Source organism: Calonectris borealis, chromosome 3, assembly GCF_964195595.1.
Source record: "Calonectris borealis chromosome 3, bCalBor7.hap1.2, whole genome shotgun sequence".
Taxonomy (NCBI): Eukaryota; Metazoa; Chordata; class Aves; order Procellariiformes; family Procellariidae; genus Calonectris; species Calonectris borealis.
In genome coordinates this window covers 126,795,169-126,820,121 of record NC_134314.1, presented here as the reverse complement: position 1 = coordinate 126,820,121, position 24,953 = coordinate 126,795,169, and the positions used below count along the sequence as shown (strand labels likewise).

At 41.0% G+C, this 24,953-nt stretch overlaps 2 protein-coding genes across 7 annotated transcripts in view; one reads left to right on the top strand and one right to left on the bottom strand.

Annotated features, from left to right (window-relative positions):
• Positions 1 to 434: 434 nt before the first annotated feature.
• Positions 435 to 22,841, top strand: CFAP36 (cilia and flagella associated protein 36). 2 transcript variants are annotated; one of them, XM_075147797.1, is made up of 11 exons: positions 435 to 632; positions 5,748 to 5,812; positions 6,736 to 6,837; positions 7,752 to 7,866; positions 8,840 to 8,927; positions 9,844 to 9,895; positions 11,788 to 11,914; positions 16,873 to 17,042; positions 17,473 to 17,628; positions 19,142 to 19,263; positions 19,737 to 22,841. In XM_075147797.1, exons 1-10 carry the CDS (start codon positions 518 to 520, stop codon positions 19,226 to 19,228), a joined length of 1,077 nt encoding a protein of 358 aa, XP_075003898.1. In that variant the 5' UTR covers positions 435 to 517; the 3' UTR covers positions 19,229 to 19,263; positions 19,737 to 22,841. The 2 variants fall into 2 exon arrangements, with proteins under 2 accessions (XP_075003898.1, XP_075003897.1); XM_075147796.1 differs by lacking the exon at positions 19,737 to 22,841 and having other exon boundaries at positions 19,142 to 19,301.
• PPP4R3B (protein phosphatase 4 regulatory subunit 3B) overlaps positions 21,063 to 24,953 on the bottom strand; it is a 25,302-nt gene continuing 21,411 nt past the window's right edge. For 2 of the 5 annotated variants that reach the window (XM_075147789.1, XM_075147793.1), the window contains 3 exons: positions 24,308 to 24,492; positions 23,638 to 23,840; positions 21,063 to 22,802 (listed from right to left, as the gene is read on the bottom strand). In XM_075147789.1, the coding sequence (XP_075003890.1) occupies positions 22,707 to 22,802; positions 23,638 to 23,840; positions 24,308 to 24,492 (484 nt within the window). In that variant the 3' untranslated portion in view covers positions 21,063 to 22,706. Of the gene's footprint in view, positions 22,803 to 23,557; positions 23,841 to 24,307; positions 24,493 to 24,953 lie in introns of all 5 variants that reach the window. The other 3 variants (XM_075147790.1, XM_075147792.1, XM_075147791.1) reach the window with 3 other exon arrangements.

Sequence of the window (24,953 nt, the reverse complement as noted above, 5' to 3'; positions counted from 1 at the left end):
CCTCCTGCGCACGGGGCCTACCCCCGCTCAGGCCCGTTACCTCCGTAGGGCTCCATCACCCCCGCTGCACTCCGAGGGCACTCACAGGCACCGCCCTCGCGAGCCCGTCCTCCACCGCGGGACGCCCTCGCGCCAGCAAAGGTACCGTTGGTTCGCTGGGCAGCGCGAGGTGCCGCACTACACGATTACCGCCCAGCAGGCCTCACTTCCAGTGTATCTTTTAATGCCTACGCGTTTCTGGTGGGTAACCCGCGCCACGGCTCCCTTAAGGCCATGATCTGGTTACACGCCGTACCGCCAGGGCAGCCCTTGTCCCCTCGCTCGCTGCCGCCGCTCGCAACCGCCGGCCCGCCCTCCGCCGCGAACGGCCGCCGGGACGGGGCACCCGCGGGCGGTGCTGGGCACACGTGATGCGCGCGCGCCCCCACCCCCTGACGCCGGTTGCTATAGCGACGGGCGGGCGCACCAATCGCCCGCCGCTGCGCCGTTGGCCGTCCCTCCCGCGGCGGCCCCGGCGATGGCGGCAGAGGAGGAGGGCGATGTGGAGTGGGTGGTGGACACCATCGCCGGGTTCCTGCGGGGGCCCGCCTGGTCCATCCCCATCCTGGAATTCATGGAGCAGAAGTGCGAGGGTGAGCGGCGGGGCTGGGCAGGGCCGGGGCCGCCTCCTCTCGGCCCCGCGGTGGGGAGGCGCAGGTTCCCCAAACCCTCCTCCGCCACTGCCGGGGGGCCTGTCCCCCCCTTCCCGGGGCTGCTGCGCATGCGCGCCCGCCGCTGCCCTCAGGCCGCGCTGGGGGCCGTTCCCCCTCAGCCCACCGCCGCCCGGTCGGGGCGACGGGACGGGGCGGGCCGCCTCAGCACGGGCACACGCGCGGGGCCGAGAGGCTGCAAGGCGCCGGGAGGCCCCGGGGCGGGGGGACACGCCAGGCGCCGGCCCCTCACCGCCGCTGCAGGCACCGGTCAGGGCTCTCCCTGCGCGCCGTGGTTTTGTGCGGGCAGCGAGCGTTTGGCACATCAGGGCGGTGTTCGTGACGGTCCCCGCAGGCGCCGCTCGAGAGCGATCCCCGCTGAAGGCTCGTCAGGCTTCGCGTAGCCGTAGTCTGCGCTTTGGCACCGTTTTTAGGGAGGGGGTGCCTCGCCCTCGGGAAGTGGGTCTCCCCTGAGCAAGCCATTTTTCAAGATACGGCAGGTTGCATTCGTTGGCTCGCACAGGGGATTATGGCATGAGCTTACAGTATGACACCTAAACGAGTTCTTCGCTCTGCTGCACGTAATACCCTAGAAAACAGTTGGAGCCTTTAATACTTTTCCATAGCCAGGTGTTTTTCCGTAGGAAATTGGACAGTACAATTAAAATAGCTAGCTGGCCAGCGGGACAGACGAGTAGAAGGCCCAAATTCCTGCAATTTTGTGAACATTGGCAGTTAGGAGATAAGAAACGGTAAGTTAGTACCTCTCAAAAATGATAGTCAGCGCTAAAAAGTCAACGGTTATCAGTTATGTTTTGTAGGCGGTCCTCTGCATGAGTTTAGCTTGGAAGCAACTCTAGTTAAACTTTCTTTTCTTCCTCAAGAAAGAGCCGAGGGAATCATGGAATAGTTTGGGTAAACTGGAAGTATAGGCAGTGAGAGGGGGGACCGGGATAGACCTGTAGCTCTATGTAAAGGTGCCAGAGGAGACCCATATAGGTGTGCATATGTAGTGAGGAAAGGAGGAAATAGACTTTCTGCAGTAGAGATTCGGCTAAATTAGTTCCATTACTTACAGAACAAATTTTATGCTGCCAAAAAACACCTGGATCCTTATGGTAGCAAAATAATTACAATTTGGGCAAGTCTGAAAGCATTGCCTAAGTCCTTTAGAAAAAAGGAAGCTTTCTTTTGTGATTATTGGGAAAAAAAGCGTGTTTGAGAACATGGTGGCCCGTGATGCTCTGCAGCCTGCAGACATCACACGTGAGAAGTATTAAAGCATGTTGCCGTAGACTAATTTAGGATGACTTTCTGTGGCTACTATGAATAAAATCTGTTCCTTTAGTATCACCTGGCAGGACGTAGGATTCATTAATAATTTTAACTTTAAAATACTGAAGTCGTGAAACTAAGGCTTCCAAATACATTTTATTTCTAGAGACTTACTAACATCAAGCTCAAAGTAGAATGGTTCTTACTTAATGTATTCTACCTGCTTGTGCTTACTCCTTCCTCCTCTCCATCCTGCTGTGGGCTCCAGAACAGCTTCTGTACTGGTTGGCCTCAGCAGGGCTGGCCGTGTCTTTTGTTGTGCAGTTGTTCTTCTTAAGGTCCATTAAGAATTTTTATTGCATGCTCAGTGAAACAGATGCACCTCTGATTCAGATCACAGCTTCTGAACAAGTTGCTTCTCAGTTACCCTGAATTGTTTCTACCCCTCCCGAGCTTTGCATGAGGCAAGATCATCGTGAGTACATACACCTTTCCCTAGTACACTGGGAAATGGGAAAGGTAAAGCTGCTAGGCTCTTTACAGCTAGAAAGCAATAGAGAAATCTAGGCTAGAAGTTTTCTCTTGGAAGTCTGCCTAAACTTGAGGTCGGTCAAGCATTTTGATTATCATGCACAGGGCCTAGGTTTAGGAATCGGGGGAATTGATTATCCCTCTCTGGAGCAATGATCTCTCTTTAGAAGGTTGAGGGGAATTTACTGGCAGTAAGAAGATTTATGGAACCTCTGTAAATTTCCATGTAGTGTGAGGCAGGCTTATATAATGGTCGCTTCCTGCCAGTTTGTTTCTACATAAGAAACTGGAGGAACAAAGTAGAGAAAGCACGTGCAGTAAATGATCTTCCAGGGTATCATTTGTGCTACAGAGTGCTGTTGGACGACTCTCAGAAGCTACTGAGAAAAAAGAAAAGGCTAAAGAAGTGTTACTGCAATGCTAGGGTTGCTAAGAAGCACAGTTAAAGAAATTTGAAGTTTTAGTTGCAGATATCTGTGCTATTTGCTTTTTCTTTCTATAAATGTACTGTGCTGATTCCATTGCTGTTTTTTTTACTGAGCTATTCTGTCAGGACAGAATTCTTTTTGTTCTCGAAACATTTAGTCATGGGCTGAGCAAGCAAATTAGCAACATTTTGATTAACTGACAATAATTTGTGATTTCTCAAAAATAGAATTTGAGTTTTGGTAATTGGTATGTAAGGAATTTATTTTGGAACTGTAGTTACTTAGGCCAAGTCCTTGTACTTCAACTTATAAATGATCCTAATGTTTTTCTATCTGTTGAGAACTGTTTGCTTTCTCTCTCTCCCCCTCTTTCTGGGGACTTCATTAATTTCTCATGGTTTGATTAATTTCCTTTTATGTGGCTGTGAAACTGAAGTTAAATCCATGGGTATGTATTTAAGGTGAGAGAGCTTTTCAGTTTTATTCAGATGTTCCAAGGTATTAATTGAAACATCATTTGGACATAGATAAGCTTGATAATAGTTCTGAGCACCAGAAGATAAAGATAAGGTACAAAAGGAATAAACAGATATTGTTGCCTGTGACTCCCTTTCTTCCCAGCACAGAGCCGCTTCACCAGTCAGTGGGGACTGGGGGAGAAAGAGAAGAATTCCCTCAGGTTTGCTTACCGGCTCTTGTCTGCGAGGTCAGATGAGTCACTGGCTCAGTATGGCAGGGAGAACTCAAACTTGACTCAAGGCTCATCCCGTTTGAGGGGTCCTAGCAAAGATTTTCAATTTTAACAGGAAAAGGATGAGTTTGTTTCCCAGGATATCTGGGTCCCTTTGCTTATCTTGATACAGTCGTTCTTCAGATCTTTGTTCCTGTCGGGCGACCAAAGACTCTGTGGCAAAATCTTAAGGAAAATAATGACTACGTGATTTAGGAGCCCTGTCTCAAGAAAATCCAAGGTCTCCATTCAAAGTACTCCTTAATGCCACTTAACTTAGAGGAGATGCTGACTGCCGCTTGCTTTACTTGGCACTTAACTTCATCGTCTTTTTGTTCGGAGCCTGAAAACAGAGAGCAGTTTGCGCAGGCTTTCCACTCTGCTTTCCGTGTTCTCCTGCAGCTTTGGAAGGAGGAGGAGGACTTGGAAGCATCCCCTTGGCAGTGTGAAGCTAGCTGTTGGCATGGACACTGGCTGAGGAGTGACATCCCTGTGTCACCCCTCCTGCGGGTGCCCAGGGTGGGAAGGAACAGTAGGAGGTAGAAGGGAACAGAGAAACTAAGACAAAGGTTGGGGTCGGCAAGAGCTGTAAGGGAGATGCCCCAGAGGGGAGGAGATGCAGAAGACAATAGAAGCAGTTAAGTGTCTTCGCCCTCTTGGGTTTGGTAATATGGTGGTCGCCATAGGAGCTGAATTTTTTTGGAGTAAGATTTATATTACTTTTTCTACCATTTGAATTTATTCCTAGATATTTTTAAAGCTTTTCTTTTCTTTTTTTTTTTTAAAATCCCTTCACTAAAAAATTTTCCCTTGTGCAAAAATGAAACAAAAGCAAATGTTGGTTTTCCAGATTATGTCTTTTTTAAAAGTTTCCCCTGCTTATTTAGAGGGCCTGAACTGTTTGATTAGATTTCTATCATTGCATCTACAGCACTATCATTGCCGTTAGTTGTTAGAAAGTGATGCAAGTACTTTCTGTTTTAGGAACAGCCACCTTGCACCACACCTTATCAAGGTTCAGAGCAACATTGCCTCAAGGCTGTCACAGCTGGGAAGTGATGCTTTCTAAAAGCCACTCTAAATTTATGTGAAAGTTACACTAATTCTATGCGCATCAGTACCATCTTCCATCAGAGATGTCAGATATATATGAAGAATAAATCACACTCATTCACCAATTTAAGCAGAACTCCCATTCTTCGTGTGACTTCAAAGCATGCACATGGGAAGTGACTTGTCCACTTGATAGTGGCTAATCTTGAAGGGGATTGAGGAAGTCTTAGTTCTAAGCCTCTGCTTTAATTGCTAGGTTTTACGTTACCTCTGTTCATTGTTGACAAGATGAAAATGTAAATTAAGAAAACCCAAACCCTAGTTTTCAGTTTCTCTTATTTTCTGCTTCTTCCATCTGTTCTGCAGTGTAGAGATCAATAACGTGATATTTCCAGTTAAGAGTTCTTAATATGAACTTACATGAATATGACTAATATGGCCTATATTATACAGATGACCATTTTGTCTAAATCAGGATAGATATAATTAAAAAATAACTTACCTGCAGCAGATTTCCTCTTTGGGGTTATCTATTTTTATGCAGGCAGAGTCTCATTTTCCGGCATCACCTTAGCTTCTCGCTAACTGAATGGCACTTTAAAAAATTTGGTTTAAGTCATTAATACATCCTCCACGTAAATACACGGAGGGAGAGAATTTCGTGCTTTATGTATGTCATCTGCCATCTTCGAACAACCTTACGCAAGTTCATATGGTAGTACTTATATTAAATCTTACTTTTTAGTGTACGTATCTGCTGAATCCTCAACTTGCTTAGGAATCTGCTTCTATTATGAAGATACATTTTGCCAGTATTAAATTATGAACTTTAATTACATTAAATTACCAAAGGTACCTGAATGTGTGGAAAAATACATTATTATTATCAATCATGGCCTATATTTTCATATGATTAAATATATTACCTTATAAAGGTTGATCTTTCTCTTTAAGGCACAAGTTAATTTGTGGTGTGTACACTAACTCCAAAATGTGTGTATGTTCCAAAATGCGTGTATGTTTTGTGTTCTCCCCCCCCAGTTTTTGATGATGAAGAAGAAAGCAAGTTATCTTATACAGAAATTTATCAGGAGTACCAAGCTCTGGTGAGCATTATTCACTATTTGTGGTAAAGTTCTAAGCTCTATAATTTAAAATGTTAAAGTAGTATTTAGATGAACTTCTAATTGTGTTATCTTGGTTATTTAGAATTTTCTAAAATTACCTGTTATAAGTGTTATTTAGAAATCGTTTCAGTCATAGTTGTCATATGCATTTTTATGCTTAAACACCGGATATGTAGAAAAGAAACTTTAACACATATTCATATCTCTTATGCTGTGTTACATAGTTTTAATTAAAATTAATCTATCCGCTAGCTAAAATACTGTACTTATAAGCTTGATAATGTTCATATTTTCTGTCAAGTTGAAATGACAAACAGCACGATGTCTGAGAACATGTATGACTTGTATTTTGTTCACTAATGAGTCAAATCTTTTGAATTAACTTTCAGTTATCAGAAAAAACTACAGGAGATTTTTGGAGCATGCTTAAAATACCTATAAACCAATGCACGCAGATTTCTAAATTTTTTTTTTTCGTAACAAGGCTTGGTAATACTTGATGTTAAAAAGCATCAATTGAATAAATACAGACCAACATCCATTTTTGCTCTGACCCTGAAGGGTTTCAGGCACACAGACTGGCAAAAAGCCTTTTACCTACAGGGCAAAAAATGATGAGGAATACTAGCCAGGAGTCTGGGGAAAAGGTAGAGAAGTGAGTTTCTTGGAAATTGGAGAAGCTAAATTAAGTAGTAATCAAATTTAGCAATAAAAATGCTTATTTTGAACAGTTTGTGAAAGTAAATAAAGCCTGACATATCAGAAAAATCAGTTATACTATTGCAATGATTTTCCTTTGAGTTTAAAAAATACAATGTCAGCAGAAAAGAATATACAATTCTGAAAAAAATTCGTATGATTCTTAGGGAAAAACCTCTTAGAAGGCTTATACTTTCTTACAGGTTGAAAAATTATTAGAAGACTATCTTAAAGAAGTTGGAATTAACGAAGAGAAATTTCAAGAAGCTTTTTCATCTCCTCTTGCAAAGACACACACTTCACAGGTAAATTTTCCTTTGTTTAGGAATGTATAGATTTAATTTTTAGCTTTATATTTTCACTAGTGTAGCAGGGTGGAGATGAAACTTTGAAAAGTTTTCTTGTTAAAACTAATTTTCTAAAACATAATATGTTTGTTTATATTATGAACTTCGATCAGAAAAATGCGCATCTTGAAAATAATGACAGATATTTGTGTGGTGTCAGGCACCTTTTGAGATTCACCTTCTATGCTTTGTATTTTCTAAAACAAACCTCTAAGCTTAGGGTGTTTCTGCCACCTTTATTTGCATATTTGTCAGCTTTATGTTAGTCTTTAGTCCGGTTACAGTAGCAGACAAACTTAAAAGATTAAAACAATAGACATATTCTGTAAAATAAAAAATGTTCTCCTCTGATTTTATAATAAAACAGTAAAATCTGTAGGACAAACATTGGCCTTGAGAAGACAAGGCATGGTTAGGCAGCCCTTCACCTGCTCAAAGATATCTTTCAGAATTGTCTCGGGTATATTGGGCAGAGGAGTGGGAGCTTCTGCTGCCCGTTTAAATTGGGCTTTGTTGACATACCTCCTCCTAGACGTGTAACAAGCTTCTTCAGAGCGCACGTTCCTCACTCAAGCTTACGCGTTGGCTCAGGAAGTCAAATGAATTGCAGTTGTAAACTTACACTGGGAAACCCTCCAGGTTTTGTGATAATATTATTGTAGACATGTTGATCTAAAGACATAAACCATCACATTCTTTTCTTGACTACTAGCTCAACTTGTATGGCTGGAAAAATAGACAGATAGGAGAATTAAATATAATTATTAAAAACATGCTCCACAGACTTTAAATCTTAATATAATTTCAAGCAGACCGAGATGGTTATGATTTCTCTAGGGTTTTTAATTGTGTGCATATCTTCCCTCCCACAGGCCATTTTGCAAACAGTGTTGGCAGCAGAAGATTTTAGACTATTTAAAAAAATGATGGTACAGAAAAATATTGAAATGCAATTGCAAGCTATTAGAATCATTAAAGAAAGAAATGGTAAGAAGTGGTAAATGTGGGGTTTCACTTCTCTTCATCTTTTTAGTGTTCTTTTGATGACTATGTAATCCATTCATAAATGAGTGTAGAATACTGATTCAGTTCCAGGTCAAGTTAATGGAAAACATTCAGTTGATTTTACTGGGACTAGGATTTCAATACTTAGTCCTTGGCTTGTATTCTCAGTGACAACTGTCTATATTCCTTTTTAAATTAACAGATTTTTCAGTTCTGTTTGTCTAGATTTTTCTGTGAAACTTGACTTAGTTTTTTGTAAAAGAATTTTGGTGATAATTTTGAGTGTTAAAGGAATTATATCAGTTCATCAACAATGACAATATTGATAGTTTGAATTACGCTACTTGCATAGCGATGATGTATGATCTGCTCTGCTTGCTTTGCAATTCACACTCTACAGTTCCATATGAAAAATCCATATAGAAAGTAGACGTAACGGCCTTCACCATGCTAATACATGGATGCTTTAAAGAAGAGAAAATAATGGACACCCAACTTTGCTGCTCAAATAGAGTTGATGTTTCTGAAAGGATTTTCATCTACCCACTCCTTCCTTCCACGTCTTTAGTTTTACCATTTTGTTTTGTCTCCTTACTGCGTGCATGTTTTTTCAGAGAACAACTTTTGAATTTCAACTTTCATGTAACAGCTAAATTTGAAAATGGTTCAGTTAGCCATGGCTGGATTTCAGTCTATAGGAAATGCCATATAATGGTCAATGCATAGTATGGCTTATGCTTTACCCTTAGATGTCAAAACTTTTGTAGTTCAGAAATCTTTGCCTTTTTGCTACTAGCAACTTGATGCCCAGGATCTAGAATCTTTTTGGAAACAGTTACAGAGAGGAAGAATAAGATTTTTTTTTTTTCTCCTTTCTGCCTAAGAATGATGCCAAATGGAGTACAAAATAATTTTCTTTAGAGTAATGCATAAATTTTGCCATGTTTTTTTATAGGTGTGTTGCCTGACTGTTTGACAGAGGGTTCTGATGTATTCAGTGAAATTGAACAAGAAGAAATGAAAATACTAAGGGAGGTTCTAAGGTAAAAAATGAATCAGTCCTACTTCGTACATTATTTTAAAATAAAAAATAAAGGTATGTAGGACCTAACTCTTCCAGCCTTTTCCAGAAAACTACCTTCATCTTACAGATGACATGAATGTTCTTGTCAAAATCCTACCTAAGAAAAAATGAATGGTGCTAGACGGTGGGTGTGATCAGGAATATTTAAAGACTGAGAGGTAACTGCTCCACCATGATGAACTGTCTTGGTGATGCACAACTTTAAAAGCCCCATCATTTCCATTCTCCCCTGAATCTCCAGGCAGACTAAAGTTAGACCTGGGTTAGATGTCTCTGGACAAAGGAGCATACTAGCTGTAATCCATTCAGGGAACACTCTAAACATTAAAGCCTTGGAAAGGCAAATTCTGCTTTTGTAGTAGGCTTTATTCCTTTCTATAGCTTCCTTCTTAGTTGTGTTCAATGACTGTTGCTATGATCTAAGAAGATGTGTGAGGACTGATACAACTTCTATAGATTCTCCTCCACTCCCAGTTCACGTATATATAAACATAACCTTAAATCATAGCAGATTAATCCATTCACGTTATGTTAAATTATGCTGTTTTCCCTCTGTATTCTGGAAATACTTCCCTTCCTGTCTTTAAACGAGCAAATGAAACAAGGGATAGATAAGCCCTGGAAGTTCTTATGCAATTACTTTTGCACAAGGAAAGGTAGACTGAGGAAGGTAGGTTCTGTGTGTTTATCGTAATTATTTATTTTTATTAAGAGTGCATTTTCATTTAAGTCGTGGAATTATTTTGGACACTAACAAATCCATATTATCTTGTAATTGTTTTGATAGTTCTCAAATATTTAAGCAGTGCTAAATTTACCTAGAAGTCACTAATACTAAAGAAGTTTTGAGTATTTACTTGTGTTTTGTGTTACAGAAAATCTAAGGAAGAATATGAAATAGAGCAAGAAAGAAAGAGGACTGAAGAAGTGAGTATCTTACCTTTCCAGATGAGTTATGTTGATGATTAAGAAATACTCTGATATTCCTGTCCTGGGTGTCGACTGTATCACTTTAAGGCAATGTGTACCATCCTAAGCAAACAAAAGGTCTGTCAGGAAGGTCTTTCTTACACTTCTTTTTGCAAGGTCTGTTCTGTTTACGTTTTTCTTGATGGTATTGTTGACACTAGTGCTATACTTGATACCGTTAACCATCAGCCATTTGGTAGAGCTTATACGATAAGCATATCCCCTCTTCAGTGTCTGAATTCTAAAATCCTGGTAACGGATGTCAACCTTTCAGATCCAGAGAACATCTGAATTACTAATATTGTCAAGATCAAAGAGACTTCAAAGTATAAGCTTCTTAGAGATTACAGCACTCATAATCCTTCAGGAATTTTAAGGATCACTTCATAGACAGTATAGTTATTCATTAAGTCTGCACAATACTGGCAGAAGCTAACCACCAGGAACCAGAAATCCTCTCCAAGTTAGACCATCGCTTGGTGTCCATCAAAGTGAACCATGTAGAAAGGTAACTGAATGTAAACGGGGACTGGCTAAATTGCCAATCGTTCAGCAACTGAGAAACAAATTGAAATTGAAATCAACTACAGTGGAATTGTGGCAATAAACCTCCCCTTCACTGGGAAAACATATAAAAATAGCTGGAATTGTAGGCTGTTTCAAAAGGGAGCGGAATCGCTCTTCTATTCTTTTCTGTCGTTAGGAAATTGAGCATACTAAATTTGAAAAGAGAAAGCACTGTTTCTTCAGCCTGAACTGACAAAGGAGACCGCCTGGAGACCAAATGTAGCTACTACAGAGGTCCACACTTGATTTCCAGTCCTAGTCCCCAGTTCAAACCCATGATAGGTGCAGATGATAGCTGTGCTATTGAATGCAAGTCCTAAACAGTTGGGATGTTCTCCCAGTGTCTGACACTGTAGAAAAGTGGTGACAAAATTCTTCTTTCCCGTATTACAATGATAGATTCCAGGAAATGAGTCACCCGTTCGACTGAATTTCTTACAAAATACCTGGAAACTCAAGCTTTGGCTCATTTTAAGAATTCAAGTTGTAGTAAGATGCAGGCTTACCCAAATCTTTATAGACCAGCCAAGAATTGCAATATAAACAAGCCAGATTATAGAGGCCCCAGTCAAGTTCACCTGGACAGAGAAGGTGATAGTTATTGTTCAATAATATGTTTTTGTTAGAGAATGTTTTAATACAAAATAATATTTTGATGAATGCTGGCGGGGGTCTGACATGAATTAGATGGTTGATGAACAGCGTAGACATTTTCTGGGCAAATCCCAGCTGGCTTTACTATTTTGAGAGGTGGGTTGCGTTGTCAAGATTTCCCAGACAAGTGTAGAAGTGAAACAATAGTGTCAGAGATTATCCCGACCTGTTGTTTCCATTTAGCTGATTATTTCTTCGTTTCTGTGGTAACTTCGGTATATGTTCCTGGTTCTCGTATTGTATTGTATTTTTCTGGTGGACAGAGGTCTGCTTGAAAGTCACAGGCAAAGTGTGGCAAAAAACCCCCCTATGTTAGCTATTTGTAGCTGGGAAACAAAATACCAATTTACCTCATCTTCTAAATTCTGATTGTTGATTAGGGAACAGGTTTTGAACTAAAATAAAAAATGCTGAGTTATGACTATAAGCCAGTAAGAATCTTCCTATTAGTAAAATAAAGTGAGTAGTTTGCTTTTGTTCGCTTTGACAATGCAGTACGTAGTGTAAACAACACTTTTAACTGAAAGTTGTTTTGGGAGCTTTCTTTGTGCTGACAGTTTAAAGCCTGAAGTACAGTGCCACGAAATTTGGATACTAACAACCTTTGTTTGTTTGTTTTTTAATTTAAGGCGTGTGGTAAACGTAAATCACCAGATGTTACCTGCAGTTTTCCAGGAGATTCGAGAGAAGCTGTAAAAGTTAAGGAATCCACTGAGGGAGCTGATGGTTCTGAAGAAACTCCAAAATTTCCATTAGGTAATTTTATGGAAAAGTGCAATGCTGAGTGTGCAATATGATACTATTTTCAAATTGTTGAAGAGTCCACTCATATCAAGATTTTAAGAACTTGGCTGGATAAGGCTGCGAGTAAATCATCCTAGCTTTGGAGTTAGCCCTGCCTTTGAGCAGGGTATTTGCACTAGGTGGCCTGCAGAAATGCCTTCCAACCTGAGTTGTTTTATTGTTCATCGATGTTGTAAGTCATCACCAATTGGAGGAGAAATACAGGAGTCTAACAGCAGTTTTCATCTTTCCATTTACTGTGCTTCTGCTGCCATTACTGTTAAGGACTGTATGTTCCCTGTAAGCAACTATGAATCATTTACTTAAAAAGTTATGCTTTCTCTCCCTGTGTGTGGCCATTATAGATTTAATTTATAATTGTACAACACTTTCTTGATAGCAATCAAATATTTATGAAGGAACCAACTTTTAAACTGTTAAGATTCATTCAAGCCGAATTGTCAGATCACCAAACTGAATCTTTTTGCCTTTGGTTCAGATTTTTGTTACTCATTTTAACCTTTTCAACTTTACATTTTTGGTTTTGAGTGGGTATGACACTTACCAACTTACAATACCAAGGAGAACTCTTTTAAGTAGTCTTGAACTTAGCCAAGTTATGTAGTGAAAATTGTCTGAATTGTTTTGTAGATGATTATTTACTGGAGAGCATGACCAAGCCAGTGCTTTTACAGGGAGGAGAAAAAAAGGAATCACAGGTTGTGGTGGAGGTGCTGTTGGTATGTTTGTGTTGCAGCTAAAGCACAAGGGTGCTGACCTGTTCAGGAAAGCAGGAAAATTCTTAGGTGATTAGAAGCATATTTATGTGTGTATGTATATGTGTGTATACATGCGCGCGCACACACATAGGTATGTATGTATATACACACACGTATCTATGGATATTGGTATACATAGGTGATCTTCAAAAACAGGTTGCACCTCTGTGGGATTTGCTCTTTTACGAATTTGTGAAAAATTTGTAACTTAATATTCTAACGTCACTTCCAAGAACATAATTCCAACTTTGGGAAATAATAGTCTGCGCTGTCTTTAGTTACATTTTTCCTGTGTCTCGTACTTTTTTTTGTATGCATTCACGCTGGAAGCTTTCACATCACAGACACTTGAGCTGGATACTTTTAGCCTTGGTAGTACCTTTGGGGCATACTTGCTCCTTGCTTTTTCACTTGATGGCCATTAACAGATGAAGTGGTTGTAGGACCCTCTGTTCTTTTAAACTGAGCTAGTGTCTTTCACATTAGGAAACTTAAAGAATAAATTGTGTCACTGACCTTTTAAATATCTTTTTTTTTTATTCCCCCTTTTATCCCTTCTGTTCTTCTGCTGAGGTTTTATTACGTTCATTTGAACTCTTCTTCTCTCCCTTCACCCTTGGAAGTATGCCGAAGGCCTGCAGGTATACTCACACTCTTCTCCCAGCCTGCTTTTACTCCTCCTAATTTTTGCATAGTTGTGCCACCTTGCAACGGCAACACTAAACTACGTCTATCCTGCAGTGGCTGCTTTCCTCTTTCAGGAGGAAGGCACATTCCTAGCAAACACTCTGGCTGCAGGACTTGGTCCTGTGCTTGAGAGACAGGAGATCTTGGAGCTCAGGAGCCAAGACTTCTCGGCACTGAGTGCGGCCCTTCTTCTGTGCTGTCCCAGTGCCTGCTCAGCTGGTGCTGAGCATTCCCATGCTCTTTAAATGCCAGAGAAGAGACAGGTCTACAAGAAGTTGAGCTCCTTGGAAATCTTCTTCATCCTTGTAGAACTGGCATCTTGTGGCAGCATAGCTGTCCGAAGAGGCTACTGAGAAAGTTTGTCACAGTTTATCCTCTGGTATCACCTTTTAGAAAAGTGGGTTTGGGTACTGGTGGCAAAAATCAAGAAGAATCTGTACTGGGAATCATCTTCTTCCAGACCGCTTTCTCACACAGAACTGAGGACCAGCCTCCAGACCAGTCTGTTATTGCCTGCTTCCAAAACATGGGTTCCCAACAAAAGGTTCATCTCGGATAATGGGATCATATCCTCTGCTTGACTTGCTTCCTCTTGGTGCCAGATACAACTCTGGGAACAGAAACAGCAAGAACTTTTCACTCACAGTTTGTGCCCCTCTAGGGTGGCAGAAGAGCTGCTCTTCTCCACCTCGGTCGGTCTCTGAGCCTCACAGCCCACCAGACCTGTGCTCAGATCCTGGCTCCGTGTTCTCTCTCGTAGGGTTGTGTTACTGAAGAACAGGACAGCTCGCCTTTCTTGACCCGAGCGTGGGGAGGAATCCCGTACCTAGGGAGTATCAGCTGCCTCAGCAGCATGGCCCTTGCATGAACCAGTTCTCGGAGTCAGGAAAAGGAAGAACTTTTTTTCCTTTGCTTTTCATTCCCTCCAGTCTGGCATACATTTCTCTTCCTTCAGATACATAGCCGTTCTATTATCTTTTGCTATTTCCCCTTCACCTTGAGACCCAGGATTTCAGTTGGGGGACCCCTTAAAGTTTCCCAGTGTATAATGAACTCAAGTTTAATGGTAGTTGCCTTAATTTTCTTAATTTCACCTTGGTGAGCCCCTCGCAGTTTACAGAATAGAGCTTGCAAAATCATTCCTCCTGTACTTTGACCACCCAACTTGTTGCATTAGGGAGAGATCAGAAGGGGGAATTTCATAGTAAAGGTCATGCTTAACACCTTGGAGTGCAGATGATCTTCCCAGCATTCTTGGAGAACACTTCCCTTTCCGGATACCTGCCGGGCAGCTATTTCAAAAGTGGCACTCGTGTTCGCACCGAGCTGCATGTATCGCACGGATAAGAAGGACGCAGCGTCTGCTGGAGTGGTCCCGGGTGCTTGTATTTTGAGAAGATTCTGAAGTAATTGTCCACATGAAAAAGAATGTTGCTTAGTCACCCACAGTGTGAATGTACATGTAGACAAGTTCTCAAAGGAGAAAAAATGTTACTTACCAGTAACTGTAATTCTTTGAGCTGCATTGTCTATTTGTACGTTCACTATCCACCCTCCTTCCCTTCTCTTCTCAGTATCTTTTCAGGTTCGTGGGTTAAGTGACACTGAGGGTCCTATGATCACATCTGCAGGTACTGCTAAGACACAAACATCTCCAGCTTGAGTGTTTGCGATATGGACAGCAACAGTGTAAATTTACATACACACAACACATTTCAAAGAACTGCTTTCTGGTAAGTAGCTTTCCTTAATCATCATGTTAGTGATGGTAGGTATCTGGCATGCAGTGTGTGGTTTTTGCTTCCCCCCCCGCCTTTTAGTAGGACAGCTATAGCATGAGGATTTTTTCTAGCAACTTTAACTCTGACTTCTCACAGCGCCTCTAAGAACTTTTGTCCATCACAAAAAGATACTCTTTGGAGCCTCAAGACTTCCAGCAGTCGTATTTCAATGAAATGCAAATTCTTCAACTTGACCTTTGTTTTACATTTCTGTCCTCGTTTGTTTTCCATACTTTGAATAACATTTTCTCTCCTTTGCTTTTCTCCCTACCTTTTCACAATTATACGTCTTGTAATTTTCTCTACTAAAGAAAGCGGCAATGTTGCGGAGCTAAATGCATATTACTTGCTGTAACTTAAAGAAACAATTGAATGGTGTTACCGGCTTCACTAGCTTCACTGGAGCTAGCTTTGCCATCTGTCCGGTAGAGACCAAGGAGAGTACTTGTACCTCAATACTCATGCAAATACTCATTGCTCAGCATCACAGCAAAAATCCACAGTCCAGCACTGCAGAATTATGATCAGCTACATTCAGTTACGTGTATCAACTCAGATATTATGGATAGACTCAAACTGACTGAACACAATAAAATTTGTGTTTTGCTATCTGTATTCTTGCATCCATATGGATATTTTCAGGCATCTTTTAAAACAGTCAAAAGCCTCTTCATTTTTAATAAAAGTATAGTAGGAGCAGCAACTTGCCTTACTCGGGAGTAGTTGTAGGTCAAGCCAAGAGGAGTCTTAGTAAAGTTCTGAAAATACACCCCGCTCTACAGTGCGGTGACTGGAGAGGCTTTGACTCCGACATCAGTAACCGTGATGCCAGCTCAGACACCATGGAGTTCAGCGGGATGCCAGGCAAAACTAACCTTGGTGTCTGCAGAGATAGGAAAGGCGCAGCTGGCATCCGTAGAGGGTTATTTTTCTTTGTCAGCACAGGCGGCATTTGTCCAAGAAAAAAAGCAAGGGGTGAACAGGGTATTGTGCAGGACTGTTGTCTTGCGCAAGGTGAGGGACTTGATAGGGAGTGGAAGACACCAGAAGCTGCCCGAGCCTTGTTTTCCCCGTGGCTGCTCAGAGCTCCCGGGCACCCACCAGCCAGCCCGTCCGGGGCCCCGAGCCCTGCCAGGGTCAGAGCCCTGGTGGGTTCCCACTGTATCCTCATGCTGGGGCAAGGTTTGTGCTGACGGGGGGTAGCTGAGCTGTGTCAGTGTAATGCTTTGCACCTCTTGAGCCTCGCTTCCCCCCCTCCCGTACAAGTGCACTTAAATACAGGGTTGTCTGATTCTTTTCTCTGAAGCTGAACCAGTACGCTTGTACTTAGAGTTGGCCAAAGTGCACTTTGGCTCGCCGAGGCAGAAATTGAAAGTACAATCTCAATATGAACCGACTATGGCAACACTGAATATGAAATTACATTCCAAGCATTTGACGATTTAGAATTCATTGCAGTAGATGTAAAGCATTATTTAATTGCTTTCATAGTGCAAATACAGTATCTGTGTTTTTTGAAAAAGTTTTATTAACAAGAAGGGGGGAAATACGATTTTTTTTTTTTTTTTAAAGTTTTCCGCTTCATCACAAAAGACATCTGGATATTGAAAGAAACAGCAATTTATTTTTTATTTGATATATTTCTATTCTTTCTAATTGTTTTCTATGTAAAATTACTGCTTAGAGGAATCTCGGAAATCTGCGAGGGAAGACTTAAAACCAGTGCGCCCATTACAAAAAGGAACAGAAAGCTTACCTCAGCCCTCTTGTACCGAAGGGAAAGAAGACATTAAGAAAAGGTCAGCTGGAAAACGTTCAGAAAACGCAGCGCAAAAAGCTGGGACGAAAGGACCTGTAAGTTTAAAACAAACAAACAAGAAAAAACCCCAAACATAGAACTAGAACGCAAGAAGACAGGATTACATTTAGAATATATATTTAAGACAGTATTACATTTAAATATATTGTTTCTATTATTGTAATCAGGTGGTTTTGGTTTGGGCTTTTTTTTTTTTTTAAACCAGCATGCAAACACTGTTTTATGGTATTCACCAGTTTAATTTGCATAAAGTTCAGGTCATCATTCTAGTTTTAGAATAGAATTCAGTATTCAGCCTTTGTCCTGTGGTAATTTCTTAGTAGACAGCTCTGGCTTGAAACTTCAACTTGGATTTTTTTTCAGCTAGTAATTTTGGAGGCAACTATGATGTAAATGCTTTTATCTCACAAATACATAACATGCGTACCAAAAATTAATTTCAAAATGTATTAAAAAAATTTCCAGAATTTATCAGAACTTGAAGAACAGCAGCTGAAGCAACGAGAGGACTACCTAAAGAAAAAACGGGATATGCTGATGGCTACAAAGAAGGAGTCAAGAAATAACGTGCTGTTACCAACAAACACTGACAAGAAAGAAGAGGAATCATCTCCTCCAGAGGTGAAGGATTCAAACATTTTAATCATCCTGACCACTTTATAAAAAACAGATGATTTCGGTGAAGATGTAAATGTCGCTGCTGAGTATCGTAGCAGGATCAAAGCAACAAGTGGGGGAAGTAGAGGGGCATTTTCAAGTTACTGTTTTTGCAGAAGCTTACAGGCTAGAAGTTTTAGTGATTAAGTTAGCATTGTTTTGCTTCAGTATCATCAAATCCTCATGATTAATTTAAGTTTATGAACGGCTAAAATGCTCGTTTTCTCCTAATCTGTGACCTACTGTTTGGGCTGCCTTAAATCCCTGGGAATTTTTTTTCCCAGCTGAAATGGGACAAACATTTTTCTTCTGCAAAGCCTTATTTTACAGAGGTGACAAATTTGCTGTGTTCTTTTGATCTCTTTTGAGAGTTTTATGCCTATTTCAAATGAAGAAATCCTTGATTTCTGTCCATCCGCCGCTAGAATAGAAGCGACATGATGATGATACAGTTCAGAAAGACAAGGCACTCCGAAGGATGGATGCTGCTGTCGTCTAGAGAGAAAAAAACAAGCCTGTGGGAGGGTTGGAAGCATAGGACAGAACAGGAAGGGTGCATTACTAGAAGAGGTACAGCCGGACAAAAAAGGTCTTTTTTTTGTCCAAAGGTTGTTCTCTGTTCAGAGACGTGCGTGAAGTTACTTAGTGAATTAACCGATACATCCCTTGACTTAAAACAAGTGCTAAAAATCACAAAAATCCGTGCACCATGGGGATGACAGAAAATCTAGTTTGGGGAAAAAAAAGAAGTAAATCCTATGAGGGAAAGAAAGTATGGACTAAAAAAACCCCGAATCCTATGATAGGATAAAGCTCTACCAGTATATGGTTCTTTATCAGAAAAAAAAACCCAAACTTTTTTTTGTTAATCATTGTTATCATTAATGTGACTTAAAGCATTTGCCACAAATAGGTCTAATCTACATTTATATGAAAATAAATGCTTGAAAACTCTCAGCACAAATTTAGAAGACCTTAAAACCCACAGAAAACAATGTGGTAACAGTTATATTTAAAAAAAAAAAATCACTCCTCTTCTCTACAGAGTATCTACTTAAGACCAGAGCCCTTTTAGTGCCTCAGGTATTTTTCAGGGTTGCTGAGCATTTTATTACGCTCAGAACATGCCCAAAATACTGTTGACTGGGGAACTTCCAGGACAACTAAGCAGCACCAGCTGAATCTGAGGTTAGTCCTCTCAGAGATTGGTAGAGCGCAGCGGAAAAAAAGGCGGATTGATGTGAAGAGCCAGTCGTCCACATCCTGGGATCCACTTCTCAAGAAATGGAATAGTATTTTTTTTAAATCGTTCTGGCTAGCAAGTGAGTTTGAAGGCCTGCTGCTGCAGCCTCACGTTTGCAAGTGATGTTACTCGCTGCTCCTGTGTATGGGCTACCTGACCTGGCCCACGCGTTTGCTTATGGTTAGCGTTGGAAGCCATGCAGTTTATCACACTGTTTTTTCACTTTGTTTTCAGGAAATGTCAGAAGAGAAGCAAAAACTACTACAGAAGAGGAAAATGCTTGCAGAAAAACTAAAAGAAGAAGTTATTAATAAGCGGTAATTTTAAGCAGCTCATTGCAGAACCCAAGAGCATAAGTATGTTTTTAGAATAAATTATATAAATAATAATGGAACGGATTTGTTTTCCAATATTACACTTAGTTTTATAGCACTTTCAGACAAGCAACTCAGTACTTTAGATATAAATACTTAAAATTACACTGATACACACTAAGAACACTTGTTTTCCAGAATGCTGGAAACTGACTGACTTTCACTGGAACGTGTTCACAGTGAGGCCATTTAACATCACGGCAGCGTACCGATGTTTTGAACTACCAGCCTCAGCCATTTGATATTATATAGAACAAGCGCAGATATTGAGATCTGTTAAAATAATTCCTATGTGAACAGTTCTGAATGAGTTAGAAATTTTAACTTTTTTATTTTTAAAATTATAGAACTTTGTTCCTTTTATTAGAATATTATAAACAAATTACTATTTTTCAGCTGTGCAATGTAATAAAGTCTAATTTCACAAGGAAGTGCAACATGATCTTATTTTCCAGCAAAATAATGCAGCTTGGAGTCGAGACATTCACATACTAACTCTGGATTACATCGTTTTACACACTTCTGGGGCAGTTTACCAGTCCTTAGGTCCAATTTTGCTATAAATGCAACTTCAAGTAAAAATAATTGCTTTAGTTGCAGAGCTGGGGATGTCACGAGCAATTGACAGTAGTTTCACAGTAGGAATCTTTTAAAATCCTATTTACCAGTTTGGCTTTGACAGACTCGAAGTGAAGCAGGGAAGAGACGCTCCCCTTTGCACCATCATTACATAGCTGACGGCAACAGTAACTCGCATTAAAAGAAACCACCCAACCAATGCAAGTTTCATGTAACTTTTTATTAAAATAGCATTTATAACTGATACATGTTGGCAGATGTTCTGTTCTTTTCCAAAAAGATTGGTAGTGGAGGACCCCAGGCAGGGGAACTCGGCTGCCCGCAGGCAGAACCCAGGCAGCACCGACAGCCCCAGACAAAAGCCGGTTAAACAGAGTGCTGCGTGTCACCTCCTACAGGGATTTTGAGTTTTCTTTTTTAAACGGGACATCTAATGCCACTTTACACAGTCTTTTTCTAGTAACTATAAAAATTCATGACATTCTTGTTTTTGCTGTAAAAAACCCTCATGTTGGTCTGAATGATTTTTTTAAAGCTCCTGCCAGTACTTCAGGGAAGAGTTGGGGTGGTGGGGAACAGAGTAAGAACTAACACGCTTCAGTCGGAGACCCTCAGCGGACTTGTTTTGGGTGGCTGTTAAAGAGAACCAGGGCAGAGTGGGTCTGCAGACCAGCTGACGCAATTCTTCAGCCTCAGGTTAGTAAAGGCACACACTGCGTAACGCTGCTGCTGCTGGAGTGGCGTGTGTCGCGCTGGAGGAAGTTAATCATCGTTACCGACGGAGAGAAAAGACTCATCAAGAAGAAAACCAGACGATCGTCAGCGGGAGAGCGAGCACACGGCAATGAGACTGCAGCTACGCTTTACCGGCGGACGCTTCCTCGGATCCTCTGCGTTCGGAGCCGACCGGGCGTTTCATCGCACAGGTGAAAAGCACGGAGTCCCGTTCTTGTTGCCTGGAGCCCGCAAGGGGCAACCCCACTGTCCCCAGGTCCACGCACGTCAACCGTCATCCGTCAGAATGCTCGTGTCTAGCTTACGTGCCGGGAAGAACTCGCACGTTCCCTTTGGGATTTCATCTAGTGGTATAGAGTTACTTTTAAAACTGCATGGATAACTAATCTTAAAAAATACCCTAAAATGGCCACATTTAAAATTCTGAGTTAACTTACCGTGTACAACAAACCAAACAAAAGCAATAATTATGGAATTACAGGGTCACATTTTAATTCCTGAATTTTACAGTTCAGCATTAATATCACCACATGTATACAAATGGTGTAAAACAAGTACAGTGGTATTTTTAATACAAAATAAACTTCTGTTTTATGGAAAAAACTATACTTCATATCTACACAGACAGCCCATCTTTTTCCAAACAATAGCTAAAATTAAAATTAACTACAAAAATCTCCAAAACAGAGAAACTGCTTCAGTTTAAACTATTCCAGGAGAAATGGACCCATAACACATATTACAAGAGTGATCTATGTGGTGGATTGCAGCTGGTTTCGTATTTTAACATTTCTGACACGTTAATTGTCGTTGGGAAATTTCCTCTCACTTCATCATGATCTCAGATCACATATGGGCAAACGAACATTAAAATATTTACAGTTCACTTGCTGCTCTTCAAAATAAAACCTGGACTGTTTGCCACTATCAACTCGCCATCAACTCGCCTATTTTTGTCGCAGTTTGCTTACCTACTACGTGGAATGTGCTTTTATTTTTTAAAAAAGCAGCTTTCGTATTACACCCAGATTCAGGTGCTGCTTGTTGATTCTGCCTCAAAGACCGGTGCTCTGTTAGTAACAATTCCGTCTTGGTCCAAAGGGACTTTGGTGTTAAAACGCCGCTAAATTCATCGCTTACGAAAAACCTGTTAGTGTTTCTTATTACCACCTCAATTAGGCGATTTAAACTCGCAAACAGGAAAATGGCTTGCTGCTCCGAGACAGCTCATTTAACAACACAGGAAGCGATTAAAAAATCGGTGTCTTCCACAAGGTGAAGCCGACAGCTACTTGGGTGCGCCGTGTACGGCACCACTTTGACACAAGCAGCTCCTGGAGGTATTTTGGAAGCGATCGTTCCTTGGCATAGGTACTACTGGATGTCTAATCGAAAAACCAAAACCATCCATTTTGAATCCAGCTTCCATTTTCTCCTCTCGAAAAATACAAATTAAAACTTACTTTTAACTGTTTTAAACAACTCAACATGCACTATAACTGCAGTGTCCCTCCCTCCAACCATGAGAAATGCGATTTAATAGGTAATAAATGGTCCCAAAATCTGGATTGTTCTTATGCAAACAGAGTTAGTTTTCCCTTGAATTTTTTTTAAAAGAGGCATTGCTAAAAGAACACAACTGACAGCACCATTACAAAATTAAGATTACTGGGTTCAAAATTTAAGCTTGAATTTCTTCTTTTTCCTAGTTCTGTTAAACACTGGGGAAACCCTGCAATATTTTTAAAAAAGTGTTTACCATACCTTTCCCTCCCCCTGCCCTCCCGACACCTGAGACTTTCCTTGCTGAGAAGCCATCATCCAGGTTCTGTGAATACCAACCCACTTTTTTTTTTTAATTTTTAATTTTTTTGACAGCCTGAATGGCAGACTCCTTACTTAACTAGAAAGATATTAAGTTCCTTGGAAGCTTTGTGTTTAGAGAACTAACCCTTTCTAGCCGATACACTGAGTTTCTTTTGCTACTCCTTGTATTATCTTATATACTCATGGGAGAAAGCTTTCTGCATCAGATTCTTTTTAGCTCTTAAAACAGTTGCAGCATTTGAAACCCCATAATAAAAGTTTTTATTCCGAAGTTTTGGTTTCGTTTATGAACCCAGACGAGGTCTTTTCCTTGGAGATGTCTCCTCCTCTTCATCATCATCTTCATCATCGGGATAATCCACTAGGCCAACTAGACTTCCCTGCCAAATTAAAAAAAAGAAAAAAAAAAAAGAAAAAAAAATCTCACATTGAAAAAAACCACCCAGGAATGTGCAAATTTTAGTACATAACCCCAGCCAACCTGTCCAGGACACACAAGCCTGCAGGAGGTTTCTTGGTGATGCCCTTGTCACTCAAAGATCCATTTGTCTTGCGATTGTTTTTGAACCTCAAGGTTAAAAAAGTACCGAAGTTCCTTGCTCCTCTGGGTCTGGCCTCAGAGTTACTTAAAAATCACTTTTTAAGCTCCCAAGCGGACAGTCACAAAATCCAACGTGTACACTATACATCCATTTTGCTGGTAACTCTTAGGTGTGTGCAATAAAATTTTGCCACACTTTTCTGTAGCCTCTCAGGAGCTTGCGGGCTAAAGGTTAAAATAATATACACGACTGTGTAAGACGTAACGGAGGTATCACTTGCTGTATTTCGTCTGCTTAAAAACACTTATTAATTCCTTGATGGGGGGGGGCACTAACATAATTTAGAAAAAAACAATCTCATATGTATAACACATACAGCAGCAACCGGACAGTTAAAGCTGAGGAGTGGGAACAGTTAAATTAGGCAGAAGATGCACGATTTAACTGTGCCCACCAGATTACCAACAGACTCCAGTCCCACCTAATACTTCCTTAAACCTTCCCCGAAACTAGTAGGGGTTTAACTAGACAGGGCTTTGGGTGAATTTATATGTAAATAAGACACCCTGCCTAGCGGCTAATGTTAACCTTACCGCATTACAACCGGTAAAATCTCATTACACTGCTCCGCTGTCCCAAGCGAGGACAGCAGCTTTCGTACAAGTCCTCCCACCTTCGTGGCTGTCACCGCTGTGGTCAGGGTTGCGTTCTTTGAAGAGGAGCCGTTGGAGCTTGCTGGTGACGTCTGAGCTGCCACGGATTTACTGTTTGCACCGTTTGCACCATTGGCTGCGCTGGCTGAGTGGGAAAAAGTGAATTTGAATCCCCCAGCTGAAGTCCTTTTTGGAAGATTCTCTTTGTCTTCACTCTCCTTAGCTGAGGGACAAACATTTTCATACTTAAGTATCAGCTGCACACCATGGAGTACAATCCACATCACAGCAGAATCACAGGGCAAAAGCCGCCTTTTTTTTTTTTTTTTTAAATTCAGTTTAAATCAACAGCTCACCTACTGACCTCACGCTAAGCACACCAGCATTCAAATGGAGATCTGCACAGATGCTGTGCACATGGGGACATCGCTCACTCAGCGCACACAAGTACACGTAAAGTTTTGCTTTTCAGTGTCATTTAAATTAGATGCACGCTTGGAGCAGTTTAACTCATTATTTTGATCCTAAACTAGCTTGCAAAGACACGTTAGGAATTCGTTACTTAATTACATGGAATACCCTTACTCCTGCTTACGATACAGAGCACGAGCAACTGGCTTGTTTACATGGCACTCCACGTGTCTGCCATAGGGCACGTCCAGTGCTGACAAGCTGAAACTGAGTAAATACCTTTTTTAGTTTCCATAAATTTTTCATAGCTATCTGGAAAATCATCCTCCTGCTTTGACTTCTCAACCGGAGGTACAACGGCTTCACCTTCTTCCTCTTCATCTTCATTGAACCACATTTCTTCATCCTCCTCTAAGGCTCTTGCATCTCTGCGAAATCTATTGCTACGCAATATAGATGGAACACTGTAAGAGACACATGAGAAGTGATTCAAGCTTCGCCTGCTGTTTCAGACTCAGCCAGGGATCAGAAATGGCTTCTGAGGCTTTAAAGTGAACTCAGTGCGTTTGAGAAGGCGCTCCAGCTCCGTCCCCGGTTCTACCGTCAACGTAAGCTTCACCAAAACCCTGGCTGACAGTAAGGCAGACCGAATCCTAACTCTGAATGACAGAAGATTCTGCTCTTCATAAGCTGAGAGTTTTCCGAACGTAACATTTAATGTACTGAGAAATATGAACTGTACTACAGTTGGCCACAAGGAAAGTCAGATGGGGGTTTACTCTAACTGAAGAAGTTTTCATCAAGAATGAAAAACAACCCCAGCCCCAGCCTTCTACTGCTTCTGCCCTCTAGGAAAGGAAAAAACCAGGCAGCAGTAAGAAGACGGGACACAATGGCATTCAGTAAGTCTCAGAATACATAAACT

Coding starts and splice junctions, on each gene's coding strand:
- CFAP36 (XM_075147797.1), top strand. CDS start 518: ATGGCGGCAGAGGAGGAGGGCGATGTGGAGTGGGTGGTGGACACCATC. Junction 633..5,747: donor CATGGAGCAGAAGTGCGAGG/GTGAGCGGCGGG, acceptor CTCCCCCCCCAG/TTTTTGATGATGAAGAAGAA. Junction 17,043..17,472: donor AAGCTGGGACGAAAGGACCT/GTAAGTTTAAAA, acceptor AAAAATTTCCAG/AATTTATCAGAACTTGAAGA.